Source organism: Armigeres subalbatus, chromosome 2, assembly GCF_024139115.2.
Source record: "Armigeres subalbatus isolate Guangzhou_Male chromosome 2, GZ_Asu_2, whole genome shotgun sequence".
In the NCBI taxonomy this organism is placed as follows: Eukaryota; Metazoa; Arthropoda; class Insecta; order Diptera; family Culicidae; genus Armigeres; species Armigeres subalbatus.
Window position 1 is genome coordinate 370,659,437 of NC_085140.1, and position 19,536 is coordinate 370,678,972.

Sequence of the window (19,536 nt, forward strand, 5' to 3'; positions counted from 1 at the left end):
TCGTAAATATATTGTTGAAACAGCCGAAGAAAACCGTTCAAATTACATTAGATTGAATTGTATTTTTATAGTAAAACAATACGATATTGGATTTCTTAATTATGACGGCTTTACCGTTCAACAATGGAATTTTAAGAAAAATAATGCATATTGGCGGCAATGGGATAAATATTGTTATATTGCTTATATGCAATTTGAACAAAATTTTCAGAAGTTATCAATGATTAAAATTTATGCACTAAATGTTCTAAAAACAATTGGAAGTATTGTTACATTAGAGAACTATGTTGACGTATTATATCCACGGTGTTGATACAATATGGACAACCATCAAGAAACTATATATCCTATTGTAAACCGTAGACCGTATGGTAATTCAACTGTTTACACTGTTGAGCCTATGGTACACTTTTATCCGGGTTGCCTTGACTCCCGTGTTGAATTTTCAGCCACTATGAAGTTTCACCAACTCAAATTTATGTTATTTTTACTCACCCGGAACTATGGTGAAAACAAATCAAAATTTGGCTTCTTCCACGGAACAGCACACGTTGAGTCGATGTAGCTCTCTTTGTTTATAATAACATTCAAAAGAGAGAGTGAGAAAGCTACCTACTATTGAGTTAAAAATTTAAACTTCGAACTCAAAGTTGAGTTTTTAAAAACTTTTGACGTAGGACTTACGTCTCTCTTTACTATACCGGGTGTCATTTCAAAATATTCAAATCGACCGCGTTACGCTGTGTTGAAAGATTTTAAACGTTAATAGCGTTCGTCTCAGTGAACGAATTTCTACGGTAAGCTCCTCAATTGACAGATTTCAAGTATGCCTTTCGGGTCCATGCTTGAAAAGATCCGAAAAACTTGTTTCAATAGGCATAAAACTGTTTTCAATGATAATATTGAGTTCGAGGGAACCTATAAATATGGGTACCGCATTATTCTTGCATCATTCCATTACCACGTTCTGATTGGTGCAGACACCACCGAATGAGCTGCCGCTGGGTCTGCCGAGAAGCCATAAAATAGCGCAACGCGATTTTTTCCTTTCATTCTGACCGAGACAAGCGAAGCAACCGCATCATCGATTGAACAGCACTCACACCTTTTAGCAGGGAATGAAGTCTACACCGACCGCTTTTTCGGCTCGACACCATCGAAGCCACCATCATCAGCCGAAACCTAGCCAGTACAGCAGCAGTCCACCCTACAGACCCGACAAAGCAGCAATGCTGAGCAGATACCGGCAGCAGCAGCAGCAGAGTCGAGCCGAGACCGGCCGGCATCGGTGCTGAGCCGAGACAGGCTGAAGAAAAGCCACATGATGCAGCATGTATGTCCAAAAAACAAACGGTTCTTCAGAGAGCCAATAATAGAGATCAATATCAAAGCTTTCAATACCCTTCGGGATAGAAATTGTACTTGGGTGCCAAATCCAATATTCTAGAGATAAAATTTTATGCGTGATTTTCATAAATAGCATCAAAACTAACAGTGGATAATTTTTCTGATTTAACCGCGAAGTGGACCGAAGTGGAATGCCTAAAAAAATATAGGATGTCCAAATCTCTCACATAATCTTATTTGGATAAAAAAAATACACGGATAACAGCTCAAACATTAATAAACTATCAATAGATTTTTCATCAAATGTTCGATTTTTTGGCATTATTCAAGAAATATCTAGATAAACATTGTTTGATACTGACCGCACACAAAGCGAACGTGACTGAATGATCGTCCCATGTTACCAATTCTAAATCTTATCACCCGAAATCCCTTGTCCGGGTGTTTTCTTCCATCTACTACTAACAATGTTGTCTCAGAAAAGAACACGTACTTCCCACCTGAACTGCAATTCTAAGCTCGCTTGCCCGTCTTATTGGCCTGTATCTAGCGAAAAGTCCCGTTAGGAAATGACGCCAGCAGCGAGCAACAAGGGTAAAAAAGAAGATGCCCTTCTCGAACGCGTTGATTATGATGACGCTTTGGCTGACAAAGAAGCGGGATACAAGAGATTAGCTGATTGGCCCACCAATTGGGAAGCAGAGAAGATTCAAAATAAGGTATAAAAGAAAAGTGTATTCGCTTGCAGAGCATTCAGTCTTTTTTATACCATCACTAGAAATTCGCGGTTATTTGAAAAGAAGCAAACAGCCTTTTTCAAGGCTCTAAGAGTTAAAAATAATGTTCTCCTTCAGTCGCTATCGCACGGATTAGAGATACAGTCTACATCCCCTGCTGAGCCAACTTGTAGTTTATTTCAGGCAGTCCTTCAATATGAAGGTTGCCACTGTCGAGGCTAATATTTCGTGACCGGACAGATACTTCCTGAATTTTTTTTTGATGATTCAAGGTAGATTTGATTTCTGTGTCGGTTTGATGAGAAGATTTTGTCAAGGAATGGTATGCAACGCCGATTATTTATCCAAAATAGTTGATGTGAGAAATTTGGACATAATGTATCTTAAAGGCATGGTCAAGTCAAGTCCTACGTCCACTTAGCGGTTATGTCACAGACATTGCCCACTGTTCGTTTTTTAAGTTTTTTAGTTTTTCTGTGTATCCTTTCCGTGCGCGAGCAAGAGAAAGGTGATTAAACGTCAGATAGCCTTAGAGCTTAGAGCGCTGCTATTTGATAAACTGTCAACTGTCAAACGTCACCGACTGGGTGGTGCGGATAGAATCGATTTGGTTGTCAAACTGAAGCCAAAATTTTCTATTGTGCCGGAGTCAAACATTGAAGATTGTGGTTATGTTCGTTTCTGATCTAATATTGAGAAGTATTGTTATTATTTGGGGAGAAAATAAAAATAAATTATATAAACATATTCTCACATTATATTTCGAGTGGAAAATTAGTAGGAATGCAACTAAAAAGTACTCACGAAATTTCACGAGATTCAGCAGCTGATTGGAGCACGAATGTATGTAAACAATCGTAAAGTCATGTAGAGTCTAGCGCATTTGTAAGCCCTCATGCAGCGTGGAAAGAGAAATTCGAAGAGCGGGAAATGTTTGACAGCCAAGTAACTGCAAAATAATTTTGTTTATGGGAGTGATTTCAAAATATCCCATTACTCGCTTGAGCGCAGAAAAGCGGCTCGAGGTCACCGATACGGAATACAGCAACCAAATTGAGAGCCGAAAATATATAGTGACCGATACGGAAACGAGTGACGAAACTAAAACTGAAAGCGCTGCGCGGGTGATTAAAATGCTCGCGACCGATAATGATAATAGAGGTAATAAACTATAGAGGAAGATTGTCGCTGTCGTCACTGGCGAAACATCTTTTGCTGGCGAAGATAGGGCACTAAATGTCAACGAAGGAAAAATCAGTACGTTTTGACAGATAGGTACCCAACATGTTTGGGAACGATAACAAAGGGAACCGCAGCGACAATCGTCCTCTATAGTTTATTACCTCTATTATAATGATGCTCTGAGTGAATATGAAATATTGCCGTCTCTTTTTTTCTCACTGAAATCTCACTCATTTTTCGTAAAAAGTGAAGCTATCCAGCATTTTACGTGCACTAATGGCCGCCACAATTTAACTCATGTTCTGGTAGGGTGCAATCGATTTGACGTTTGGCTTGTGTCGTTTGACATCGCAACAATCATCATCATAATGATTCAATCATTTTGATGATGCAAACTTATCGTTTTTGTGTCAAACGACACAAGCCTGAAACTTCAAACTGTTTCCATCCTACCAAAAACTGAGCTTGATTGTGGCGGCCATTATCCGAATAAAAAAGTCCAATAGAATTACAATAGAAATTATTGTAATAATACGATAAATTCAATTGTAATTACAATAAACTCTATTGCTGTTCACAATAAAATAACTGATGAGAGTCAGTAAAAGACGTCTGCTTCGATTAAACGTTAGACAAAGAATGATTTTATTATACTCCATTAATAACTACTAATTAATATCATGGCATGCTACTTCCGTTGCTACTTCATCACTCCTCCTCAACGTGAAGTCCGAGCTTACTCCGAAAATACTCAAATTTTACACGACCAAGTGGTTTGGTAAGGATGTCAGCAACCATTTTGTTCGTTGGAATATATACAACATCGATAGTTCCATTTTGGTATAGATCCTTGATGAAGTGATATTTAGTATCCACATGTTTAGACCGTTGCCTAATAGAATCTTGTGTGAACTGTTTCATGCAACTTTGATTGTCTTCTCCTATTACCACCGGATATTTCACTTCTTGATAAATTGATTTAAAAGTTTCAAAATCCAGAGTAGCTCCTGTCCACTTTCCGCAAGAGAAATGTATTCCGCTTCTGTACTTGAAAGTGCTACACATAACTGCTTTCTCGGTGCCCAAGTAATTGGTGCTCCACCAAACAAGAAAAAAAGCCGGTATTAGACTTTCTGTCGTTCGCATTGCCTGCCCAATCTGCATCGGCGAAACTAGTCAGTTTGTCATTGGTTCAAGTCGTAGCTTCATCTTGCATGTCATATTTAAATAGCGCAACGTACGCTTAGCTTCATTCCAATCCGCAATAGTTGGACTACTTACTTTTCTTCCAAGAATCGATGCAGAAATAGCTATATCTGGTCGAGTATTGACTGCGATGTACAGCAGACCACCAATCAAACTTTGGTATTTGTCTTTGGATGGTAATTGTTCGCTCTCGTTCTTTGCGGAAGCAGTGAATACGGCCAACTATTTGCAAAATCTGCTTCCTACAGCTGTTATAAGTCAAACACCATATGAACTCTAGAACAACAGGAAACCCGATTTGGCGCATTTGGAAATATTCGGAAGTCCAGCTTCTGTTCTTGTTCACAAAGAGAAAAGGACGAAGTTGCAGCCCAAAGCAGTAAAGATGATTTTTGTTGGATACTCGAACTATCACAAAGGGATACCGCTTAATTGATGCAAAGTCTCATAAATTGGTAGTAAGTCGTGATGTAAGATTTGTTCCGGATGAAACGATATGTACAGATGAAGATGAGGTCATTGTCGAAGACCAGTTTCAAGAATCACCAAATCCTGAGCAAAATGATTATAATTATGTGGATAATACTGAAGAAGAATCTCAGAGCGTCATATCAGATCTAGAAGAAGAGTATTTCGATCTTTCCAGTGGGAACAATACAATAACAATGGAGGATACAACAGATGAAGAAGATACTGCTGTCCAGAGAGATATTCAGGAGGAGCAGGAGGATGTAATAGAAAATCCGGAAAGCAGTTTGAGGCGTTCGTTGAGAAGCAACAAAGGTATTCTGCCATCTCGATACCGTGACGCGGCATTAGCAGCACATTTAAAAGATCCACGTACCATCGCGGAAGCTAAGAACAGTCCACATTGGAGGGAGTGGAGAGCTGCAATGGAGGATGAAATGAATTCTCTAAGAAGTAACAAGACTTGGAGTATGATGAACTTGCCAGCTGGAAAACGAGTCGTAGGGTGCAAATGGATTTTCAAAACAAAGGAAAATGATCTAGGTGAAGTTGTACGTTATAAGGCGCGCTTAGTGGCACAAGGATATACTCAGAAATACGGCTGTGATTATGATGAAGTGTTTGCACCTGTTGCAAAGCAAGTTACTCTGAGCTACTATTAACAGTTGCTGGAAGACAGAACTTATTGGTGAAGCACGTAGATGTCAAGACAGCGTATCTCTATGGTGAATTAGATGAGACGATTTTCATGCAGGAGCCTCCAGGTTTTGAAACTAACACTGGACAAGTTTGCTGCCTCAAGAAAAGCATATACGGTCTCAAGCAATCTGCGAGAATGTGGAATAGGAAGATTGATTCTATTTTTCGTCGAATAGGATTCAAACCATCAATTGCTGACCCATGTTTGTATGTGCGCCAGGAGGGTGGAAAAACCAGTTACATTCTATTGTATGTGGACGATATGCTGTTAATTACCCCTAGTCAAGAAGAATACGACGAGCTACTATCATACCTCGAACAACAATTCGCTCTGACGGTGCTTGGAGATGTGAAACTTTTTCTTGGGATACAAATCGAGCGCACTGCAAGAGGTTTTTCGTTGAGCCAGGAGAACTATATAAAGAAAATAGCGAATCGTTTCGGCTTAAATGATGCAAAACCTTCGAAAGTGCCGATGGAACCTGGCTTTATTCAGCAGAAGGAGGAGAGCGAACAATTACCATCCAAAGACAAATACCAAAGTTACTATCATCACTATTACCAACGATCGATTTTTCCGTTCCGCGACTCCGTTCTGTTGAGGAGTGTATGCAGTCGTAAACTGTTGTTGTATGCCTTCAGATTTGCAAAACGATTCCATTTCAAAGCTCTTGAATTCTCCCCCTTGATCGGATCGCAGAATTTTCGGTTTCCTTCCTAAACGATTCTCCACAGCGCGGACGAATTGCTTGAAATAATCAATAACCTCTGATTTCTGCTTCAAAAAATATACCGTCGTGTATCTACTGAAATCATCTATCAGCGTTAAGAAATACCGGCATCCTCCAGGAGTTTGAGTATTCATTGGGCCACATACATCGCTGTGTATTAAGTCCAAAATAGCCTTCGATTTACGCTTTGCTTTCACTGGAAACGGCAATCTCGTCATCTTTCCTTCAATACAACATTCGCACGTACTTCTGCTTAAATTACAATCACGGATTCTGATACCAGATGCAAGTTCGTACTTTTCCAGTTTCAGTATGGCCTTGTTGTCTCGATGTCCTAACTTCCTATGCCAACTATGCAGGCAGTCAGACTGATGACAAACCTTCATGGCCTTCGCCGCAGTGTGAATGTTATTCACGTAATATAAACCGCCTCTCGTGGTAGCTGTTGCCGCAATCAAACCCCCCTTCTCGATGACACATCCGTCGGTTTCAAAGATAACCTTACCCCTTCACTTGTGAGCTTCTGAGCTGACAACAAGTTGACTTCTAGGTCCGGCATTAACAAAGTTTCGCTTAACTTGAGTGAGTTTGTGTTTCCTTTTCATCCATCGATTCCATCAAGCATGTCCCAATACCTTTCGATTTGATTTGCTTTCCATCAGCTAAAGTCACTTCTACGACAACACTTGAATCAATATCTAGAAACTTGGATTCTTCGTTACACATGTGGCAGGATGCACCAGAATCAATTATCCATTGTGGCTTTCTGTATTTGCTATCTCCAGGTCTAGATAAAAATGCAAACTCTTTGCTACCTTTCTCCGCTACTTTTGCTTTTTGCAGATTTCTCGATTTCTGGACAAATTTTTCATTTACTTCCACCGCTTTTTGCTGTTCCATCCACTGACGACAATCTTTGCGCTTGTGTCCAGGTTTCTGACAGAAATGGCATAATATTGGTTTTCTCTTAAACTCCGTTTTCAATGCTGATTCTGCTCCACTTGAGCTTCTTCGTCGAGTAGCTTCATCTACTAGCTTACCACGCACGAATTCCATCGTTAAATCAGCATCTGGATGACCCTCCAAAGCAGTGATCAGAGTAGCGAACGAATCCGGTAGACTACTGAGCACAATGTTCACCTTCAGATCCTTACCAAGCTCTTGACCAGCGATCGCGAGTTTCTCGAAATGATCTTCCATCTGGCTAACATAGGTCCCAATATCTTCACCTTCGACGTACTGCATTCGCATTATTTTTCTGAGTATCGTAGTTTTGCTTGTACGTCCCTGCTTCTCATGAGCGCCACGGATTGATTCCCAAGCTTCCTTTGCGGTCTTCGTCTTCTTAATGAGGATGTACTGTAGACTCAACTAGTAAACCGATCGTGGCTCTTGCTCGTTTGTCTCCGTCATCCCATTCGGCGATATCCGCTTCATTGCCTTGAGCCATCGCTGTCGTAGGTCGCTCAACAGGTCGCATACCAGGTTCAACAAACTTCCATAGCTTCTCGCGGACAAGTAGAAGTTCTACTTCAAACTTCCAGTCAGAATAATTGGTGTCATTCAATTTTCGTACTCCAATTTTCTCCATATTCTTTTTGCCTGTCAATTTCTTTCAATGCAGACTTGATGCTTCCAGGCCCATAACCTGATGAGAGTCAGTAAAAGACGTCTGCTTCGATTAAACGTTAGAGAAAGAATCATTTTATTATACTCCATTAATAACTACTAATTAATATCATGGCATGCTACTTCCGTTGCTACTTCATCAATAACAATAAAGGATATTGTTTTCCACCATAAATCTTATTGTAAATAGAAATTTTACAATAGGAAATAGGGGTTGTTAGTTACCGTAACAATAAAAAAAATCGTTTATTTCTCGAATAAATTTTTGCCATTACAATAGAATTTATTGTAATTCTATTGTCAAAATTTTTTTGTCAATAGATTTTATTGTACGTTTATTAGAACAACAATAAGGCAATTTAATTGGTACAATAGATTAACTATAGAAATGAATGTTCATCAATAAAATGTATTGTAATTTTATGATATTTTAATGTAATTCTATTGTATTTTCTATTCGGGTATTTAATGCTACACTCCAAATAATCTAAACGTTGTTTCCACCTGAATTTTCAGGTACATTTTACGTGCACACGTAGCTGCAAATGCTTCAGAAAATTCAGGTGAAACTTACGTGTCCGGTGAATTCTATCCAAAACTCAGGTAGAACTTACCTGATTTTCACGTAGAATGAGAATTCTATCAAAAAGTCAGGTAAAAGTTACGTGAATTTCAGGTGGAAAAAATCTACGTACTTTTTCAGGTGGAAACAACGTGCAGATTTTTTTGGGTGTGGATTCAAAATTTGAGTAGCTCCACTTTTTACGAAAAATGAGTAAGATTTCAGTGCGAAAAAAAAAGACAATACAATTTCACTCAGTGTCTGAGTGATTTGAAACGGGTGTGTAAAGGCCACCTTACACCTCGGGAAAATTTTCCGCCGGTTTTTGGTCCCCGTGCATTTTAAATGGGGCCGGGATTTTGATTTTCCGTGCCCAAATCCCGAAAACATCGCATATGTAAAAATGCATGGGGCAAAATCCGCTTATCAAATTCCCGAGGTGTGAGGCTACCTTAAGATGAGGGTCACTTTGACCAGGGGGGGAGTACGCCTGTCATCCACGAACAAATCAAGCCTATACCTAAGATGTGTTATCCGGGCCTCGCCGCTTGGGAAAGGCTGCCTTACACCTCAGGAAAATTTTCCGCCGGAATTTGGTCCCCGTGTATTTTAAAGGGGGCCGGGATTTTTATTTTCCGTTGCCAAATTTCGAAAACATCGCATATGCAAAAATACATGAGGATAAAATCCGCGGACCAAATTCCCGAGGTGTACACTACTAAAAATCCACACATATTTATTGGCAAAAATCCATAGATTTAACTTATGATATATATCAGCGCACACATAACCATTCTTCACGAGAACCACTTATAAAATATATATTCAAATAAACTTTATGTGTGGTCTCGAATTAGCAATTATTTAATTTATGTGTGGTTCTATATCGATTATATTAGGATGGAGCTATTGCAAAAATTTATAACGGCGACACATATATCTTATATAGATATTTTTGGCAGTGTAGGGTGGCCTGAAAGGCAGGCCACCTAGGCCACCCTGCTTGGCAAGTGTAACATTTTTCGAACTGGAATCTTGTAGGATATTGGTTAACCTACATTACTGCTGACTAACGAAAAAATTGTGGGATTGTTTATTGCCGATTTCACCAATTTGAAGAGTTATGTGTAGATTGTGATTTGCCCGCTTCTTTATCTCACACTCACTCTCATTTCGGGTTGATCGATTTTTGTTACTGAAATTTACCTAATTATAACCCATTACTCGTTAGTCACATGTAAGCGTGTACACTAAATCGATTCCCGCCATGATTTGACGTCTATTTGTTTTCAGATTGAGCACTCACACACAAATATTATACACGGAAAATCAAACTTTTTTGAGTGTATTGAGTGAGAGAAAAAGATGACTGTGAGAAAAAAAATCTCGCAATACTCTTATAAAGCGCAATATTTACATTTGCTTCATACTTCATGCAGAGGAGGCGCGATGCACCGCATATTACCCCCCAATAGAGGTAATAAACTATAGAGGACGATTGTCGCTGCGGTGCCCTTTGTTATCATCCCCAAACATGTTGGGTACCTATCTGTCAAAACGTTCTGATTTTTCCTTTGTTGACATTTAGTGCCCTATCCTCGCCAGCAAAAGATGTTTCACCAGTGACGACAGCGACAAGCGTCCTCTACACAGTTAGAAAAAAGTACCTAATTTTAGGTACTTTTTTCTCTTGCATCTCCCCCCTCTTCCTTTTGTTGTCATAAAATGAAGAGCAAAACCACTCAACAAGGGCATTAAAGTGTGGGAACCCAACGTTGAGTAATCTCATGTTTACAAAAGTTGAGTGAAATTTACCTAACTTTTGGTTAGTTTCTATTTAAAATTAAGTATATTTTACTTAATATTAAGTGAATTTTATTTAATTTCAAGAAAAAATACTTAATTTTGGGTTCCCACACTGAACCCCCGATTTGAGTGAAAAGTACCTAATATTAAGTACTTTTTTCTAACCGTGTATGGATGTGTTGAAACCAATGGGCCTTTTCACGAGACGTTTAAAAACAGCTGATTTTATCGTCAATTGATAGTTCTTCTATGAAAGTGACAGCTTCGGACTTGCAGGCCTGTTCAGCGGTTGTACACAGAAAAAAAAAGAACCTAAAAAAAAAGTTTAAAGAACTCAACTTTGAGTACGAAGTTCAAATTTTTAACTCAATATTAGGTAGTTTTCTCACTCCTTCTCATGAATGTTATTATAAACAAAGAGAGCTGCATCGACCCAACGTGTGCTGTTCCGTGGAAGAAGCCAAATTTGAGTTGTTTTCACCATAGTCTCGAGTGAGTGAAAATAACATAAATTTGAGTTGGTGAAACTTCATAGTGGGTGAAAATTCAACACGGGAGTAAACACGTAAAAAATAACCTTATATGTTATGGCAAAAACCCATTCGAAAATGCTTATACTCTTCATTATGCCACCTAATGAGTGATCCCATATCAAAAAGCTAATAACATTCATAAGTTAATGAAAAGTATAAGTTTCCGAATGTATGTGACTAATGCGATGTATAAGTTTTTTCTTATACATGTCATTAAACGCTTGCTTTGGCAAAAAAGTATTAGAAATATTAATAATAAACAACATTAATTTTTTTTACGTGAAGGCAAAGTACTCACCGGATTTTTTTTCGCATTTTACTTATTTCTAGATTGCTTTGAGAATAGGTCGTATGTGCAAAAGAGAGATTCTCTTTGATCACGCTCTCTTTCGGTAATATTTCGGCTAGTTTTGCATGCTTTGCTACATTTCCACTTCAGCATGATAGACAAAACTATTGTCTTTGGATTTCTGCCAAGAAATTCGAAGTGAACTTTTGTATAGTTTCGTAATAATCGAAAGAGAATAGATCCAAAGAGAGACTCTCTTTTGCACATACGACCTATTTTCAAAGCACTCTAGATTTTTGGCTTTTTCCACGCAAGGTCGGATTTGAGTGAAAGGAACCGTCAAGTGAGTTGTTTCGCGGTTCCGTGTAAACAAGTGCAGTCTCGGCAGTGTCTGAGACGAGACCTGCAAAGAGGAAAAAATGTAACTTCAGCTGCTGCCAGTCAACTGCTGTCACGAACTGTCAGGTGCAACCAGCAGCTTTTTGAGTGAAAGTATTGGTATCCCAAATAAAATATTCCACATCATTTTTGCTTTACCATGACTTTTTTACTTTAACGAGTATTCCAAACCTTCCGTTTAGCTTGTTAATAATCAGTAATAAACCTGTGTTTTGTTCCCGGTATAAAAATCCTTATGAAAATGAATTAACATATTTCGTGAATTGGATACACTTTTATTGTGCTCAGAACCCGGATAAAAATGTACTATTGGTTCAATAGTGTAAACAATTGAATTACCATAAAATGTACGGTATACAATAGGATACATTGTTTCTTGATGGTTGCACAGATTGTATCAACACTGAGGATACAATACATCAACATATTTCTCTAATGTAACTATACTTGCAATTGTTTTTGGAACGTTTTCGTACATAAGTTTCATACATTGATAATTTTTTAAACGTTTCTTTACATTGGATATAAACTATATAACAATATTTGCCTCATAGCGCCAAATATGCATTTTTTCCCTTTAAATTGCATTGTGAAACAGTACACTAATAAAAATCCACACATTTTTATTGGCAAAAATCTAAAGAAATTTCCAAATAAATTTTATGTGTGCGTTAATAACCACCCGCTATATGAGAATCCACATAAAGTTTATTAGTTAATAACGGTTATGTGTCTTTCCACATACAGTGAACGTTCGCTAATTGGGGGTTTTCTAGTTGGGGCGCTTTTTAGTTGGGGGTTCGCTAATTGGGGCGAAGTAATTGGGTTAAGCAGCTAAACGTCAGAATGTGATGTCAAAAACGCGTTGACGTTTTGTTTCCGTGTTTGGCGGGATCGATATTTTCTGGCGCGTAAAATTTTCCTTTGTTCAATTTTTGCATTGTAAACAACATTGACGCTTGTCAAAAGGCCGAATTAGCGAACGACATTCGCTAGTTGGGGTGAGGTCATGCCCCAATTAGCGAACGATCACTGTATATGCTATGCGAATTCACATAGCCGTTATGTGGGAAATGCTATAGTCAAAATTTATGTGTGCCACACATAATGGATATGATTGGATTTTTGTCAGTGTAAAGCTGTCACAACTGAGAAATTTAAAATCGTATTGTTTTACTATACAAATACAATACAATCCATTGTATTTTGAACAGTTTTGTTCGGATATTTCAACAATATATTAACCATACACTCTATTGTGTGACGAAAAAAATGTATGGAAAAATCTCAGATTTTGTATAGTTACGATACTTAACAACCCGTACATTCTATTGCGTAAACTTCATTTACGTTTGAGTAAATGGTTCATAACAATGCATTCTAATGTATTTCTATGGTTTCATTTACAATATAATCTACACAGTAACTTTTGATAACCGAACTCGGTAAAATTTTACTGAGTTTTTGAACAGCTGACTTAAGTCGGTAATTAGTTCAATTACTGAAAACTCGGTAATACAAAATTGGTCCGGAATTGTCAAAAAGTACCGATAAAGTCAGTACATGTTATTACTGAGTTATTCGGTAAACTTTTTGTTTACTTTTCGTTTGCTGAATTTTTCAGTAAAAAATATTTCTAAATTATGATCCAAAATTAAAAAAGAAAAATGTTTCGAAACTTGAAAAAATCTATAGAGCATTAATTTGATAGCGAATTTAGAAACGCAGCGCAATGAAAAGATGTTTGAAAAGTTTTCCCTGGTATTTATAATTTTTTTCACTGAGCAATTGAGGTTATGTTAAATTAGTTTTAAGTTCTGGGCCCCAAACAGGAGTCCCAGAATAACAAAAAAAAACTCCTCCCAAAAAAGCTCTTCGCAGCAATATTCCGGTGCGCTATCCTATAGCAGATTCCACTGGTATATAACTTTCTGACTTTCTTGCCAAACAATGAAGAGCAGATGAATAATCCCAAATTGGCTAAATTCTTTCGTTCCAGTAGCGTTGATAAACTGTGAAACATGATGCCATCGTGATGAACTTCGAAACGCGCTAAAAATGTTTTGATCGAAATTGTCATTCTTTTTTGATGAAAACTCAGTAAAAAATTGTATATGTCGGAAATTCAGTACTTCTTTTTACTGACTCCTGATGAAATGTCAGTAAATAACAAGCATTACCGAAACCCAGTACTAAAAATTACTGTAGACTGTAAACAATTACAGAAAATCAGTCATATCCAATGGAACTGCTGATTTTCTCGGTAATTTTTCTGGTTTACGGAGCAAAACCGTAAAAAAAAATACCGAACACGAGATTCGAGAATAAGTGTGTATTGCCAATTTAATGTTATTAATAGTAGTGTTACAATAAATTGTATTGTAATTCTACTGTATTTTTTATTCGGGAAGGGTCCACCTGGGGCTTAGGTGAAACAGTCAAGTAAACAGTTGAAACTCGATGGTCAACTGTGATGAAAAGAAGAACAAGTGTCAAAACAAGAGAAAAGAAGCAGCGTCTTTGCAGGTCTCGTCTCAGGGCAGTGTCATATGAAAAGGCCTATTACCTCTATTTACCCCCTGACTTTGACCTAATTCTGGGTAGATTCAGGTTAGCGTTAATATTTTATTTTGGAAACTTCAAGTTCAGCGTGTTTTGGCTGCGTACCAAATTCATGACATCTTGTTCTTGTCAGATATTTTCAAAACAAAACCATTTTTACATTGATTTTGTATTATTTAGCAAACATAAATTAAAAGTTATGTAGTTTCGCTTTAAAAAGCTTATTATAAGAGACCAAAAACATAAGCATTGAAAACGTAACAAACCAAAGACTGAATAAGACAAGTTGCAGCTATATCGATGATGAAATGGATGACGACTGTTATTCTGGGCGCCGCCCTGCGGTATTTGCTTATGAACTCGCACTACAGTGGCACGATTCAGAATCGAGTTGAAGTGGCCACTCCGCTTAATTCGTGGAAGCGAGGTAAATTCAATTCAATTTTTTTTAATGAAACGTTATTTCATCTTAACAATATTTTCAGCAATTGAAGGCGCGTTCTTGTACGCCAAAGGAATTAATCCGTACGACGGAGATCTGTACCACCAAAATCCGTTCGTTCTTGTTTCTGTGTGGTTTGTGAGGGAGAAACTATCCGCTTTCGTCAGTGCTTTGTTCATCCTCTTGGAGGTGGGAACGATTGTTATGCTAAAAAGCACTGCCGGAATTTTCCTTCGAAAGCTTTATGACCTTCAAAGAGCGCGGATCGCTGGATTTGCCAAAGGAACGAAGGAGTTGCAGATTTCACCGGATGACGTGCGGTCAATTCCGTATTATGTGGCTCTGGCATACATGTTCAATCCTTACTCGATATTGAACTGCGTGGGACAAACTACCACAGTGCTCAGCAATTTCCTGTTGGCGCTTTTTCTGTTGGGAATGGCACGCCGGTCGCGACTTGTGGCTTGCGTGCCCCTAGCTCTAGAAACGCAGATAAACATCTATCCGTGCGTACTCATAATTCCGGCAGCATTATACATCGCCCAAGACGATAAACAGAAGACAAGCAGCATATTCTTCACATGCGGAATGTTTCTGATGACATTCTTGGGAGTGAATTATGCCGCATACGTTATTATTGGAGACTGGGGCTTCCTAGACGCCACTTATGGATTCATGTAAATTCACTTTTTATTCTATATCAATGACATGTTAAACAGTATTCCCTCAAATTTATCAAAAAAAAATCATTTTTATTTTACAGATTAAACTGCCGTGATTTGCAGCCGAACATTGGTCTGTTTTGGTACTTTTTCACCGAAATGTTCGACCACTTTCGGACACTATTTCTATATACATTCCAAATCAACGCCACTCTGCTGTACTTATTTCCCTTGACGTTCAAGTTGCATAAGGAACCACTCATGTTACTGACCATGCTGCTGGCTTTGGGGGTCGTTTTCCGACCCTATCCTTGCGTAGGAGACATCAGCTTGTATCTAGCGCTGCTCCCTTTGTGGAAATCGATTTCAAAGTGTAATACATCAATTCGAATATCATTGCATACGTATATGTATATCGGTTTCTTTTTCAATTTTCAGTCATGGGCCATAATTTCATCGTGGGAGCAACGATGCTGGTGACGAGCATTCTAGGACCCACCGTTTGGCACCTGTGGATTTACTCCAACTCGGCAAATGCTAATTTCTACTTCGGGATGACTCTAGTCTTCTGCACAGCGCAGATTTTCCTCATCACCGACTTATTCTTTGCCTACATTAAACGTGAGTTTTGTCTCAAGCATGGAATGAACATCATGATAGACGGGAAGGAAGCGAGAATCGCGCTAGAGTGAAAAGAGTGGAATGAATTCTAATTGTAATTGGGACTGAATAAACATTCTTTTTTCTGAGCGCTTAATCTTTATTTAATATTATTTCAGTATCTTCAAAGCCCTACTCAGTTTTGTTTCACGATTTTTACTAACACGCAGTTAAAAGTCACGCATGAATTTACCAATCAGTTCGTGCTTGCATTGATGATGATGATAATTTCATCTTTGATAAAGTATAAACCCATCAAAATAAATAATTTAGCTGCGATTGTGGCGATTACCGTAGCCCCGGCGATGGTCGTCCTTGAACTCATCCTTTGCACGCTGCCTGGCTAGATATTCTTCATCGTCCTCCTCAACCAGTTTTTCCTTGAAATAATTGTAATTCAAATGATTCATCGCTCCGCAAGATAACTAATAACCATGGTACCTTTTCTTCATCTTCCTTATCCTGCTCCGCTGCATTGTCCTGATAGACGCGATTCATCAGACTGTTTTTGTTAATTTCCTTCATCCGCTCGGCATCGGGGAAAATTCCTTCAGCAACACGCTGCTCGTAAAACTCTGCCACTGTCATCGTCGGCAAACTTGGATAACCCAATCCGTAGACGGCCTTCTGTAGCGCATCCTTCGTAATGATGATCGGTTTCAGTGGTCTCGGTGCTGGGCCCTTCGGCGGGTGCATCTTCGACTCCTCTCCCCCGCTGGCCCTCCGCATCACAGCAAGGTGATCCAGGATCTGTTTCTCTTGGCTAATACTGACCAGCTCCTCATGTGCCTCAATGATGCAGGAACTTAACAATTTTAGGTAAAAATCTCTCTTGATCTCATCGTCCACATGTTCCTTTTCCATTGCTATCTTTAACTTTTTGATTTGATCATCCAGCTCCTTCTTCTCTTGGTACTTTCTCAGCTTTGCATTCCGCTCCTGTGCCATTCTCGTCAACTCCTGGAACTTATCTCCCTCGTGACCGCTGTGGTCTTCCACCAACACTGCGTTTGGTTTATCGCACAGCTTGTAGTCTTCACAGCGTCTCAAAAAATCGCTGGAAAACACATTATGGGCTTGTAGCATGTAGTTGAATAAGCTTTTCTTTTAACGAAATTTAAATAAAATCGATTGAAGTCAAGTATGTACCAGACAACGATGACATTCTTGCAAACTTGTCTAACATAAATAACATGTTTCAACTAAGATCTATGTTCTCTTTTAAAATGATTCTAATTGTGACATCTCGATCATGTATGCTATTTGTACAACACTAGTAAAGACAATAAAATAAAATGGATGCATTATGCCTAGTGAGTGAGAATGTCAGTCCTAAAGTATTAGAAGAAATGATGAAACAGCACAGTTGTGAAGATGTCCTTTAGAGAACAGCTTCCAAAAAGGATTCGTTTCTAAATTTCAATCTGGCGTTGCTAAATAGGAACATTAAATGAAATGACAGAACAAGTTCAATAGGAATTGTCATGCAAGATGAATCCGCTAACTGACCACATGTCTCGAAAAAATTTCGGGGCAGGACAACGTTCTGCTGTCAACGTTCTTCCATACAAGCATCAGTCAATTATGAAAAAAACCTGTAACTGTTTCCAACAACTAGTTTTCGAGAAATGAAGGTTTTAAAATAGGTGGGCGAAAACTGGGGGGAGGGCGATTTCTGGGTGTTTCACACTAACGACAGAAACATACTTGTAATAAATCTCCGCCACCTCAACAATCTCCTTCCGCTCGGCATTGCACAACTTCAGCGTCAACTGTGCCAGAAAGAACGGCAGCAAAAAATAGCGCAAGTTGTCCGTGGCCACTTCATCGTGCGTTTCGTTCCTGCTGAACAGGCCACACAAGCTCACCAGACGGGTAGAATCCTCGAACAAAGCGATGCACTTTTTGATCTTGGCCTGCAACCATTCAGAGGTGAACATTCCCGATTCAATTATTAGGAAAATAAAACTCAAATTAAACAGGTCCCAATTCAAAACTTTTAACCTACCTGAACCTCGGGGCTGTTAGTTGGATCGTAGCAGGTGTCCAGGGTGCCCATCAGGGCGTACGCCTCCTGGAATATCTCGGACAATTTGCGATCGATCGGAATTTCCTGAGTCTCGGCCATCTTTTTGTTTACAAATAAAACAATGACTTTTACGCCGCTAACAATTTGCCCGCCTTGCCAGAGTGGCCAGATTATTTTTTGATGAATCGGTCATTCATCGAATCGGTAAAAATAAAAAAATTTAGGCTGTGAACCATTCCACCGATTCGTTGAATTAAAATCGAATTAAACTTAGGCTTTGGTCCGATTCGCGAATTAAAATCAAAAACTTAAACTAAAAATGACAGTTCAGTAATTTCCAAATAACCCTGCCCGCAGAGCAAGCTTACTTTTGACAGATGTTGAATCATTTTTGTTAGATGTTCTGTTGTTCTTGCTGGGTAGCACCAGCCATTCTTATGAGCGGGGGATTTAATAATTTCTGAACTGTCACTTTGAAGTTGAATTTGATTTTAATTCGCGAATCAGACCAAAGTCTTAAAAAGTGGCAATAAGGAAATTATGAAATCCCTCGCTCATAAGAATGGCTGATGCTACCCAGCAAGACCAACAAAACATCTATCAAAAATGATTTAATATCTGTCAAAAGTCAAAAGTAATCTTGCTCTGCAAGCAGGGTTATTTGTAAATTTTTGAACTGTCACTTTTAAGTTTAATTCGATTTTGATTCATGAATCGGACCAGTGATTTTAGCCTTAGTGATTTTTTATATTTAAACTTAGCTTTGTATGAAATTATAGATAGTATTTAGTAGAATCTATAGATGAGCGAAAGCATGGCTGAGTCGATGAGCCGTGCACACGCGCATATGACGTCACAGCCCTTAACGTTTCTATTGAAATCGTGATGCTCGTTTGGAGACACGTTTGACAGTTCGTTTGGAGACAGAGGATTTATCTTTGCTCATCTATATATTCCACTATCTATATATGAAATGTATCCAGTTTTCCGCGAGCGGTAATGGACGCCAGCTTGTCTGCGGGTTAGTCTCTGATTTGACGTTTCTGGAGGTCAACTGTACCCACCATTCGAGCATTTTGATCAATGTGGTATATAAGAAGGCTTGAATTCATTGAATCAGCACCTTCTTATATGCAACATTGGTCAGAATTTTCGGAGCGGTGGGTGCAGTTGACCTCCAGAAACGTCAAATCAGAGACTACACTGTAAACCCTACAATACTCTTTAAAGAGTAAAAATAAACACTTTTTACCGATATAGGTGTAGGAAATAGAATAGCATAAAAAACATAGTAAATTCATTCATGACACTAATAGAATATAACATTAAAACATTTTATATGGTTGCACATTTCAAATATATTTGATAAATTATTAGGGTGTCAGTGGAAAAAGCTAAACGAGTTGTAGAAACCCGTCGGGAGAGCAAAAGATAATTGAGAGGAGAGTGGAGAAAATTATCCTCTTGTGCTCTTCATTCAGCGTTGGAAGCAACGCATTCAGTTTTGTGACGAACGTAGTTGCGGATGGATGTGTGATATGTAAAAGAAAAAAAAAAGAAAGTAACCAATAGAAGTGAATGTTTCAATCCAAT

The 19,536-nt window shown here is 38.6% G+C and overlaps 3 protein-coding genes across 3 annotated transcripts; 1 reads left to right on the top strand and 2 right to left on the bottom strand.

Moving 5' to 3' along the window:
* Positions 1-6,943: 6,943 nt before the first annotated feature.
* On the bottom strand, positions 6,944-7,621 carry LOC134210110 (uncharacterized). The gene has a single exon (XM_062686130.1). The coding sequence runs from the start codon at positions 7,619-7,621 to the stop codon at positions 6,944-6,946; it is 678 nt and encodes a 225-aa protein (XP_062542114.1).
* Positions 7,622-14,266: 6,645 nt separating this feature from the next.
* LOC134213066 (phosphatidylinositol glycan anchor biosynthesis class U protein) lies at positions 14,267-16,011 on the top strand. Its single transcript, XM_062691599.1, has 4 exons — positions 14,267-14,577; positions 14,636-15,269; positions 15,356-15,627; positions 15,693-16,011. Exons 1-4 carry the CDS (start codon positions 14,451-14,453, stop codon positions 15,944-15,946), a joined length of 1,287 nt encoding a protein of 428 aa, XP_062547583.1. The 5' UTR covers positions 14,267-14,450; the 3' UTR covers positions 15,947-16,011.
* LOC134210111 (immunoglobulin-binding protein 1) lies at positions 15,991-18,117 on the bottom strand (the record flags this gene model as incomplete). Its single annotated transcript, XM_062686131.1, has 4 exons — positions 15,991-16,294; positions 16,356-16,971; positions 17,622-17,830; positions 17,923-18,117. Coding segments are annotated over 4 exons (1,131 nt in total), but the record flags the coding sequence as incomplete, so codon positions are not given.
* Between the last annotated feature and the right edge of the window lie 1,419 nt (positions 18,118-19,536).

What these genes read in the sequence shown, in the direction of transcription:
- LOC134210110 (XM_062686130.1), bottom strand. Translation starts at nt 7,621, where the DNA reads ATGCGAATGCAGTACGTCGAAGGTGAAGATATTGGGACCTATGTTAGC.
- LOC134213066 (XM_062691599.1), top strand. Translation starts at nt 14,451, where the DNA reads ATGATGAAATGGATGACGACTGTTATTCTGGGCGCCGCCCTGCGGTAT. An exon ending in GACGCCACTTATGGATTCAT is followed by an intron (nt 15,270 to 15,355) that starts GTAAATTCACTT and finishes TTTATTTTACAG; the next exon opens with ATTAAACTGCCGTGATTTGC. An exon ending in GTGGAAATCGATTTCAAAGT is followed by an intron (nt 15,628 to 15,692) that starts GTAATACATCAA and finishes TTCAATTTTCAG; the next exon opens with TCATGGGCCATAATTTCATC.